The following is a 12,177-nucleotide window of genomic DNA, read 5'->3' as shown; positions in this document are numbered from 1 at the left end:
ATATTTGCAAAACCCAAATTTTAATGCCATTTTATATCTTGAAATGTTGTTGTCGTATTTGGGAAATAATTTTCTTAAAATTTCATCACGAATTAGAATCTAATACATTTTTTTTTGCTTGAATTGGTATAATGATTTCACAAAATGTTCTATAGTTTCTGAAAATATAGAATAAGAATCTGTTCGTTTAAAAAAATTTCCAATCGTTTTCATGCTTTATAATGCAACATATTTGTCGAATACTAATATCTAAAAATTTCTTAATTCATAAATTGAAAAATATATTTTTAAATTATCTTCAAAATATTGATCAAATTATGTAATTTGATAAAATTCTAAATTAGTAAGATTTTGTTTTATACATCTTTTTAGTTTAACAAACTACCAATTAAAAAACTTTTGGTCTTTAACTGATATGTTTTTGTTTTAGACATCATTTTTAAATCAATGTCTTTGAAAATTTAAAAATTATATTGTTTTATAACATTTTTTACAGAATTTAACTTAGTCATTTACTTTATACCAAAATAGGTTCTTACAAAATAGTAATTACTTATAGAATTTTATTCACGGTGAAACGGATACAATGTGCCGATTAAAGGAAAATACAGGAAAAAAAAATCCACTATTACCTTCTTGGAACCTATCTCCTGTAAAATGTCCATTACATGCGCAAGTGTAACTTGTACCATTAATTATGCATTTAGCATTATTTTTGCAAGGATTTGGATTACAAGGATCTGTAATAAAAAGAAAATGGTGTAGAAAATGTACTAAAAAGTGAAAAAAAAATGAATAAAAGCAATCTTTAAAAATGGTCTTTTATAGGCTTACTAAAGCTTTGAATTCTTTGATTAATTTTTAATCTTTAATATATTATTCATTATTATGAATATTAAGTGATATTTTGAAAGTAATTTCTACTTAAATACTTCACCACTAGATGGAGCTCGTCGGAATCAAATTAATCTATTAACAAATAATTTTAAATTCGGGAAAAATATAAAAAAAACATAAAGTTACAGTACAAAAAAATGCGAGTTGAAATTCTATTTTAAAATTCTTTCTTTACAAACAACAACAACAACAAAAAAAACAAATCAAGTTAAATAAAAAATATATAAAGAAATATTTAAAATAAAAATTATTTAAATAAGAAACAAAATGCGTTGTAGACTTTGGTTGTTTGGGTTTGACACTCCTTAAGAGCATTTTGAAATGAAATTATTTATTTTGTTAATGCAACAAGCAAGTTCATATCTTGTTTTTCTCTTACTGTCTCTTATAAAAAAGTATTTCTTCAGGTTATATTTATTTCTTTTTGAATATATATCTTTTCAATTAAAACCTTTTCATTGATTCTCTTATTATTTTGGCAAAATATTGTTTATCATTTTATATAAAGCTTCGCTTTTACATACAATGCCCACAGAAAATAAAGACAGTAGATAAGCCAATAAAAATTCTTTGACCAAAATTTTGCCATTTATAATATAAATCAAAAATACATGCTTCTGTTTTTTTTATCTATTAATTACAAGAATTTCTGTTAAAAGTGTTACAGAACATGAAATTTGACATGGTTGAAAATTGATACTTCCCCATTTCTTGTCCATTTGTATTAGTTTAGACTTTATAAAATAAATTGTTTCTGAAAATATTTAATTATTAAATAAAAACCTGCATTTTTTTCCCATTCTTCGGTGATAATTTCTGAGATACCATATAAAAGAATATTTTACATTTTTTTATAGCACACATTGTTGTTTTTTTAATCATAATATTTGCCGTACATTTTTTTAAAATTTTTTTCCTTTATTCATTTATTTTGTGTAATAATATTTTCGGAAATCAACACGGAAATACGCCAAAATTCAGCTTAATTTTAAATTGATTAAAATTCTAATTAAAATTTCAAAAAAATCGCTGCAGGTTTCATTTTTTCACCATCCAATCTATATATGTGCCAAATTTTTATTTAGAATTGTAAGCAATTAAAAATTAAACTGAATTGTTGTATTTTTCTGGAATAACTTACGAAAATACTATTGCACAATAATAAATTTTACACCGTTTGAAGATTGTAAAAAATCGTCTTTTTAATGATACCAATTTAAAACTTGCTAATGTTTATTAAATTGTAGCATTTTTTAAAAAATATTCTTTTTGTCTAATTGCCAATAATATATTATATTGATTCTCTGAAATACAAACCGTTTTAATTGTTTCATTAAATATTTGATTAGCAATATTTTCTTAATGTTGAAAGCCAAAGAAAAGTTCATGTATAAAATGTGCAGAATGTATGCGTAACAGATGGAATAACACAATTTTAATGCTTGACAGTTGATGGAATCACGAAAAAGCAATTATACCTAAGCGAGTTAACTGGAATTAAATGGAAGTCAGTTAATTGCCAATGGAAGTTGGCGAGTCAGTTGATTGCCAATGGAAGTTGGCGAGTCAGTTGATTGCCAAAGGAAGTTGGCGAGTCAGTTGATTGCCAAAGGAAGTTGGCGAGTCAGTTGATTGTCAAAGGAAGTTGGCCAGTCAGTTGATTGTCAAAGGAAGTTGGCGAGTCAGTTGATTGTCAAAGGAAGTTGGCGAGTCAGTTGATTGTCAAAGGAAGTTGGCGAGTCAGTTGATTGCCAAATTAAATTGGCGAGTCAGTTGATTGCCAAAGGCGATGGAAACTAATAAAGTCACACAATGTGTTTGTATTTTTTATTAATAGGCCTCCAAACATTTTTTCACTACAAGTGGTCTACATAACTACAGCGGTTTTGACCCTTTTGACTTAAAAAAAAAGGGCGCAATAGCAAAGGCAATAAAACAATCATGAGTTTTTACTGTAAATCAATCAAGATGACATTCTTTTCCTCATTATTATCTGTCCAAATCAAATTTGTAATGTAATATAGAAATATAAATGAGGCGCCATCATTGGTTAATTCTAGCAGTATTATATGGAATACTGACTTCTTGTAAAATTCATACATTGTCTGTAACATATGCATTGTATTAATGATTTCTATAAAAATAAAAATGCCGGCGTCCTTGCACAGGGGTAGCGCATCTTCCCCACGATCTGGGCGTCGCGGGTTTGGATCGCGGTTCGGGCAAGGTTGTTCTTCATCTGTGTTCTGTCTGTGAGGTGTGTGAATGTGCCCCCCCCCCGTAAAAAGGGGTTGTGCAAGCGAAAATGTATGTATCATCTTCACATGAGCTAGAAGTCAGACTTCTGCCTTCTAGTGCACAGCGGTCTTTACTCTCAGAAGCTACTGCACTCCCTTTCCGTGGTAACGCGGATACGACATCATCATCATGAAGATAAGAATAAAAATAACAAAAGCAGTGATACCTGCAACTAATATTATAGAGGAAATATGATATTCGGAATTAATCCTTAAGTTATGATTGTACTCTTTCAATCTTTATCTTCTGCAAGCTTCTTTGTAAAATTTGATCTTATTTTCTAAAGTTAAGTAGCAATAATATTTTCAATGCAAAAATATGAATTCAGTTTCTTTTCTTTTACCTTTTTCACAGTTTTCTCCAAAGAATTGCTTCGAGCAGTTGCATATACGATTTCCTTTCTGATCTAATGAACAAGTTCCGTTATTTTCACAGGGGTGTTCCGTGCATGGACCTACAATAATATAATATTTGTATAATTATTAATCATAGTTTTAGCTCCATTCTGTAATTTATTTTTATCAGAATGCAAATTTCTTTCAATGTATCATAAGGCGGCTTTTTCCTATCGTTTTATCAGAAGTGAAAAGGCATTGAATTTTTATTGGCTTAGGTTCTAGCATTTGAATATTTCTATATTTAAATTTTAAAAACTAATTAAAGATATCCATCTTGTTTAAACGAATTTTGAATATTGTAAGAGAACGGTTATTCACAATTTACGAGGTACAGAATAAATATCGAGGTTATAATATATGAGGAAGAGAAAATATTGGAATTGTCAAAAAATACAAAGTAGGCTGGACGTTTCAGACCTTTGGATTTTAAAAGGCACATTTCTACTTTCTTGCACACGAATTATAGAAGAAGTATTGTAATCAACAAAACTGATAAAGATATTTTGATGAATATCCAAGTTCGTTTTTGATGAATATCCAGACCTCTCTGAGCCCAAAAAACGTTATTTTTGACATTATCTCTGCCTAGCAGTGAAGATAATAACATAATAACGCATGGAGGATCTGGATTTTACATCAAATTTACAGTTTTTATCACTTTTTGAACGGAATCCATTCAAAAGAAGTCTGTCTGTCGAGTGTTTGGTGTATAGGTGAACCAGATAGATAAAATTTAGCACACAAGTTCAGCTTCTAAAATGTAAATTTATTTTTTATATGTTGAATCAAATCTGCCAAACGGTTGGCTGTCTGTCTATTTGTATTTTCGAATATATGTAAACGCAATGAGAAATATATGGTACACAAGCCGTAAATAAACATTCTTGATTCTTCTTTTTCTTTTTATTTATTTCCTATTTTGTGTATGTATTTCTATTTTAATTTATTTTCTATTTTAGTGTACTTATTTTTATTTTATCTCTCATAACTTTATTTCCATTTCATTTTATTCAAAATGTATTATTTTCTATAATATGTGGTGTAGACTATATTGATTGTGTCCCTTTACCGTAGATTATTTATTTTTATTTTACGTACCCATCTTCATGTCTATCATATCAGCACATGTATTTATGTCTTTCAGGGAATGAATGAATGTTCTTTTATTTCTAAATTCTAAATTTATAATCATTACTGATAGAGCTTATTCTGAGTAACGCCGCTGTTGGCACACAGCTTGTAATCAATAATATAAAAAAAAATATTTGTAGCAGTTGCATTACTCTATCTTCTGTTTTTGGACATTAGATGGCGATGCCTGATTAGGTACGCATCCCATAGTGCATTGCGATTGTAAATAAGGAAATGATACACTGTTCTGTTAAGGTGCGCACGTGAATGTCTTGTCTTGTCTTTCGTATTTGTGTTTGTTTTGTGTGAAATGTGATTATTAAAGAAATGTTCCCTAAAACATACGTCCTCTTGCTTCCACTGCACGGATCATAGTGATCTTCATACCACCACAAAGGGAAATATTTCTATTAGTCATTTTTTTAATATTTAAATCCAAGAAAGATAATACTTCTGCGATTAAAACTAATCGAATAATGAAGCTTTGGATATTTGTATTTCAAAGCATTCTATATAATTGCAATGGCCCTCTCTACAGAGCCTAAATAAATGAAATGCAAGGATTTATATCAGTGTTAGTACAAATCGCAAGAGAATGGAGATATTTTTGTTTGTTTAAAATGTTAGTGCGTCAAAAATATTTTACTAAATATGACAAATAGGACCAGGGAATTTTTATAAAATTTTAGATCTTGCGGATGTATTTTCAGAAGTGCAGTAATTGATATAAGCAGTATGAAATATAATTCTTTATGTCATGAAAAATCTTTTATCGCCAGAAATGCAAATTTGTGCGAAAATTTGAACCAATTATATAAAAAGGATCAACTATCTGGCCATGCTGTCTCATTATCTGGTGTATCCATTTCTTTTTCTAAATTCATCGGCAAACAACTCCCGTAGCAATCCATTTTCCGTTTACTGCACCATGTTCTATGATAAAAACGACTGGTTTGTGCATGACTGACCTATATGAAAGTTTGTAGACGTTATTTTGGAAGATTCTTCATATTTTATTTTAAAATAATTTTCCCAAAGTTTTTTTTTTTTTTAAAAGAAAATTGATTTCATTAACATAATGGAAATTGTAGAAGACAGATAGAATTCATTATATGAAATGAAGGAGTTATTTCAAAATACTCTCAAACACTCAAATAAAAATTTGAAATTTTGAAGTATTTATTATTTTGCATTTTGAAGTGTTTCTTATAAGTTGCCTCTCTATCAATTTTTCTAAACATTTCATTTTGTTATAACAACCTCCTTTTCGGAATTTGATATTGTTTTTAAATTCAGAAATAATTCCGTCTAAAATCTATGAGGATACTTTTAACATAATTAATAAGATTCCTGAACATTTAAGTTATATCACTAATTTGAGAAAACAAGCCTACCTTTTTCACAGTGTGTTCCAGAAAATGGTAAGGAACAAATGCATATAAATTTTTCATCAGATGGTACACAAACTCCTTCATTCTGGCAAGGATTTGAATCACATGGAGAAGAAGTGTCTGGAAATAAATTAGATAAAATTAAGGTTTCGAATAAGCAATTTAAAGTCTAATATAATTTTTCAAATAAAATATTTTACAACATAATGCATACACTCCATCTGCAAATATTTATTACATGTATGTCCTGTTTTGAAGTCACATGCTAATTATCATAGATGGAGATTTCAAAATAAGAATAAAAGATTAGGATTCATCTAAAGTGGTAATCATTTCTTCAAAAGTGGTAAGTCAGCCATCTAACTCCCGCCACGAAGGCACACGGATTTAAACCATAAAAACTGAATTACAGGACCACCGCAACAGCAACATTGGCGGGAACTGTGGTTGAGTCCTAAAGGCCGTCCCCACCACGGTACAACCCTCCCCGAAGGAAGTACGTCTCGTCATCGATGGGAGGAGTCAGATCCCCCACCTATTAGTGTACCCTCCAGGGTGGCGAGATCCAACCACCATGCCGGAAGCATCTCATCCTCATTTCAAGGTACCCCCCGGGGGTTCTTCAAAAGTGGTAAGGAGAAGCGATGACGGTACATGCATGACAGAAACAAATAAATGTGGTCAATCTTCAGGAAAATTCAGATTGCTGTGTATAAATATGCAACCATTCTGTCGAGTTTCTAATACTAATCTTGCGTTTATAATCTTAAAGACAGATCACGCAGATTGTTAAATACGATAAAATACATTTTTACAGAAATCCAGAACTATTACTAAAATTCGTTAGACAATCATATGTCACTTAACTTATAACATTTACCATAACGAGCAAAATAAAATGTAAAAAAAAAAAAAAAAAAAAAAAGGCTATTTTTCACGAGCGAAGTTATGCAGAATGAGTGACGAGCAGACATCGTGACTCCATATGCAGAATTGGTTGGTATTCTGGATATCAATCTGCTGATCATTTATTTGAGAGAATCCTTACACTTGCATGGAAGAAGCTTGGGCTGGATAGCGTTGCCGAAAATGACTGCGAGGGGCTGTGGAGCTATAATCGAAGAGATCGTGTCTCTAGCCCAAATTAGGGGACAATATCGATGCAAAAACTTGATACAGAACATATGAAGAAGCATTCTGTGCTAAAACAAAAATATGGGGTGGAGATTTAGTCAGGTGGAAATTATAGACTTGAGAAGCAATTTTCCATTGAAATAAGGGAGATGCTAAGAGCATGAAGAATTATTGCACCATACGGTGAGAAGTATCACACTAATAAGGCAGTGGCTATACGCGCTATAAATTCATATAATAATAATTATGTGTTCCCATTTTCACCAAATTTTGAAGAGCGGCTAAAGACAAATATCTTTAGACATCATTCTTGTAAAAAAGCATGCATTATAAATAATAAATTACATTATTATAATTTTGTTTGAGTTTTTTTTTTTTTCCCATAATGGAACGCATTGTGCTATTTCACAAAGATTTATATGGGGAAAAAAATTTTCGCCTTAAGAATGTTTCACATTACGAGTAAAAATCGGTAACGAATTATGATCGTCAATCAAAGTTCCACTGTATTTTCTTGACTTGAAAATACGATTTACTCAACAGCAGGAAAAATCTTCAATCTACGAGTATTTTTTTTTTATATATATATTCTTTTCCTTTTATTTTGTATTTTATTTTTTTCCTTCAGAACAGATTATTTTAGATGCAATTGAAAGAATAATGTCTGAATCATTTATCTGTTCTTGATTAAAAGCTAAACTTTTATTTTATTAAAAATCCAGTCGATGCTGCAGATTCTCAGAAAATCAAAATATTATATTGTCATACAACTGCACAAAATTCCGGTACTTTTATATATATATATATATATATATATATATATATATATATATATATATATATATATATATATATATATATATATATATAAACTAGCTTCACCATCGTTGCTAAATCTTAAAAGCTAATTCAGCTGAAATACCACGAACACAGTAGTATTTGGCAACACAAACAAAGCATTTTTAAACTCCTATGCAGCAAATAGATAAATTAATAAGATTAATCTATAAATCTAATTATACTAAATTCGAAAATTTAAACATTATAAAGGATTAAGATAAAAGAAACAGATAACATGACTCTGAGAGACATTTCAGTAATACTAAAGGATCAGATTTTTTTAAATTTTATAAAAAACATTCTGGAATCTGAACGCGTAATAAGAAATTGCTATTAGGGAAACAGACGATGAAGCTGGATACAAAAGGAATAACTAAAATATTTTGGGATATTGACTATTTTTTTAAATTCATTTTCAAAAGAAAAAGATTTAAAAAAGCCTGAATAAAATATTTTTCCTATAAATTTTTTTTTATCTTTACATTAGGCGGATTTATCTACATTGGTCATTTTAAAAAGGCTCTATTTTAGAAAGTAAATGTTTTAAGCCTAAGTATTAAACCTAATTAGTGTTCTTAGTTTTGTTGCGACATAAATTTTATTTTCTTTAAAAGTAGCTACCGATTATTTTAATAATTATAAATTTTATTTTGTAAATAGTTGTAAAATTCAGATTGGCAACAGGATATTTTTTAGAACTTGTTGTTTAAAAACGATGCTAGAATGTTGAATGAAAATAAGTTGATGTAAATTTGATAATATTATCTATAATGTAATAAGATTTAGTTTTATAGTAAGTTTGTCTGCATTTTATTTTTGTTGACGCACGAACACAACAGTTTCAACTTGTTACTTCAACATATAGATTGAAACAATCGAAAATATTTCATTAAAAAAATCACATATTCATCGGAAATCGAGAGGTCTGATCTCTTTATACGTATATACGTATCTCTTTATACGTATAATATATATACGTATATCTTTATACGTATAATAAATATTTGAAAAGGATTTTCATTTTTACTTTACTTAAATTTAAAATTAATTGCTTAGTTTAAATTTTTTTGAAAAATTAATTATATTTCATATTTTTCTTCATAAAAGCTGTTTATTCATAATTACAATCGGGGTTACATTCGACATTCAAGGCAAACAACAGAAAATCAAGATTTTCCGTGTTGCCTGTATTATTTAGTCTTCTTAATAAAACTCAAAATATAAAATTTGATCAATTACCTCCTTTTAACGATGTTGGTAAAGAAATTCCAGGATCATACAAGAAAAACAGAAGACTCAACAAAAGCAACGCTTCCATTTCTTAAATTTACTCCGAACTAAAAACAAAGCTTTCCAACGCAGTGAGAGATAAGTGCACATTTTGAACTTTCGGCTCCTTATCTATTTCTCATCGTTTCCCGTCTCTCAATACGATGAATCTAAGAGGAGGGAAATCCCCTTCTAAGAGCAGATGCAAGAATTCAGGTGCTATCACATGAATTTCGGCGAGTTTTTACAGTTGCAGGACAAATTAAGTAGTTTCAGCAAAAACTTCGGTGTTCCCGGAAATTCATATCCAGAAATGTCTCGCAGGAACTGAGACTCAACTTTTTCAGGATATAAAGTTATTTGATTTTTCATATAATATTTAAGTCAGTCATCAACAGTGTTTTATCTCCAAAATAACTGATAGATAGTAGGAGTGACTGATTATTTTTCTATAATTTCTACTACTAATAAAAAAAAATGTGTGTATATTGGTGACAGTTTGATGTAGAACTGCAAAACCTGGTATGGATGAGCTTTAGAGGGTAAAAATATACATCTCGGAGTTATATTAAAAGTTTTTTTAATTAATTAAAAATTGAGCGAAATTTTAGTACTTTTTTACTTAAGTACGGAAAAATTATAATACAAAATTAATTTTTTAAATATTTAAAATTCTACGATATATTTCAAGAATTCTCAACTTTTCCGAATTCTTTTTTGATCGTTTGGCATAAATGATTCAGAACTATTTTATTTGGGAAATAAAATTAGCATGCAGTTCATTTTAATTAATGAAATGTTGGGCAAAATTTTAGTATTTTTTTCACTTAAGTACTGAAAAATTATAACAGGAAGTAATTTTTTAAATATTTAAAAATCTACGATATATTTCAACTTTTTAGAATTCTTTTCTGATCGTTTAACATTAATGATTCAGAACTATTTTATTTGGGATATAAAAATACCATGCAGTTCATCATTTTAATTGATGAAATGTTGGGCAAAGTTTTAATATTTTTTTCACTTAAGTACTGAAAACAGAAAGTAATTTTTTAAATATTTAAAATTCTATGATATATTTCAACTTTTTAGAATTCTTTTCTGATCGTTTAACATTAATGATTCAGAACTATTTTATTTGGGATATAAAAATACCATGCAGTTCATCATTTTAATTGACGAAATGTTGGGCAAAATTTTAATATTTTTTTCACTTAAGTACTGAAAACAGAAAGTAATTTTTTAAATATTTAAAATTCTACGATATATTTTAACTTTTTCGAATTCTTTTTTGATCGTTTGGCATGAATGATTCAGAACTATTTTATTTGGGATATAAAATTAGCATGCAGTTCATCATTTTAATTAATTGAAAATTGAGCAAAATTTTAGTATTTTTTTCACTTAAGTATTGAAAAATTATTACAGAAAATTAATTTTTAAAATATTTAAAATTCTACGATATATTTCAACTTTTTAGAATTCTTTTCTGATCGTTTAACATTAATGATTCAGAACTATTTTATTTGGGATATAAAAATACCATGCAGTTCATCATTTTAATTGATGAAATGTTGGGCAAAATTTTAATATTTTTTTCACTTAAGTACTGAAAACAGAAAGTAATTTTTTAAATATTTAAAATTCTACGATATATTTCAACTTTTTCGAATTCTTTTTTGATCGTTTGGCATAAATGATTCAGAACTACTTTATTTGGGATATAAAAATAGCATGCAGTTTTGTAGGTTGCTGGTCTATGAACCCAAGTATTCCAATGATAAATTTCATCCTTCTTGTATTGTTTTCAATCATTTATAAATTTAAATTTTACGTAAACACAAAAATGAATTTTACATTATCTAAAAATTTACAAAAGTTACATTTCCAATTTAACAATTGAATTGATATTTTTGTTTATTTTTAATAAATTATTTTGAAATATTTAAAAATTTTAAAAAATTTTTTGATTATATTTTATTTTTAATATTTTTCATTGCTATAGAAATTGCGTCTTTTACTTATATATAATTCATATCATAACACTATTAAATAATTTTTATTTTCTTGTATAGGTAGTATAGAAGAAGTATAGTAACTCAAAAAAATTCGGAATCGCGGTTTTGACGAATCTCCATGTTCCCGAAGTCCGAAAAACTCTTTTTTTCTAAAATGTCCTTCTGTCTGTCTCTGACAAATATAACACAAACACCCTTTCACATGGGCGGTTGAAATTTGGTATACGGTCTTTACACCGAATGTGCAAAATCTTATCAAATTTTGAGTCAAATCTGTTTAGAGGAAGTCCGTCTGCCCAGCTATTCGAATATAAGTTAACATGATACAAACCGAAGAGCATTTTGAATTTCTACCACGACACCAAAAAGTTGATTCAAAAGTTTACGTTCACTAACTTACAAACTGAGGGATGCAATTCAACAAAAGCAATTAGAATCGGCAACTCGTAAGGATGTTATTTTCTAACATGATAATGCAATCTTTGGTCACTCGCCTAAAATTATTGGAGGTAAGTTGGGATGTATTGACACATCCACCATATAGCCCTGAACTTGCGCCTTTCATTTCCATTCATTTTATTCAATGTAGAATTCCTTAAATGGTAAAGTTTTTAATGGCACTGATGACATAAAAATCTCATTTAATTTTGTTTTTTGCTGCCAAATATCAAAAATTTTATGAACATGGAATTACGATATCGCCTGAAAGATGGGAAAAGTCAAAGATGGTATTCAATAAAAACGATCTATAGCTAATTAAATAAAGTTATATTTCAGAGTGAAATTTTTGAATATCCCTTC

General features: G+C 28.5%; 1 protein-coding gene across 25 annotated transcripts in view; it reads right to left on the bottom strand.

Moving 5' to 3' along the window:
• The window catches only part of LOC129975221 (neurogenic locus notch homolog protein 1-like), a 62,853-nt gene extending 53,363 nt beyond the window's left edge, over positions 1 to 9,490 (bottom strand). For 18 of the 25 annotated variants that reach the window (XM_056088220.1, XM_056088219.1, XM_056088229.1 and 15 more), the window contains exons 1-4: positions 9,329 to 9,489; positions 6,119 to 6,235; positions 3,539 to 3,649; positions 633 to 740 (exon numbers count right to left, since the gene is read on the bottom strand). In XM_056088220.1, the coding sequence (XP_055944195.1) occupies positions 633 to 740; positions 3,539 to 3,649; positions 6,119 to 6,235; positions 9,329 to 9,407 (415 nt within the window). In that variant the 5' untranslated portion in view covers positions 9,408 to 9,489. Of the gene's footprint in view, positions 1 to 632; positions 741 to 3,538; positions 3,650 to 6,118; positions 6,236 to 9,328 lie in introns of all 25 variants that reach the window. The other 7 variants (XM_056088225.1, XM_056088231.1, XM_056088224.1 and 4 more) reach the window with 3 other exon arrangements.
• Between the last annotated feature and the right edge of the window lie 2,687 nt (positions 9,491 to 12,177).

This window comes from Argiope bruennichi, chromosome 7, assembly GCF_947563725.1.
Source record: "Argiope bruennichi chromosome 7, qqArgBrue1.1, whole genome shotgun sequence".
Lineage (NCBI taxonomy): Eukaryota > Metazoa > Arthropoda > Arachnida > Araneae > Araneidae > Argiope > Argiope bruennichi.
The sequence above is the reverse complement of the archived record's forward strand: the minus strand, read 5'-3'. Positions and strand labels throughout refer to the sequence as shown.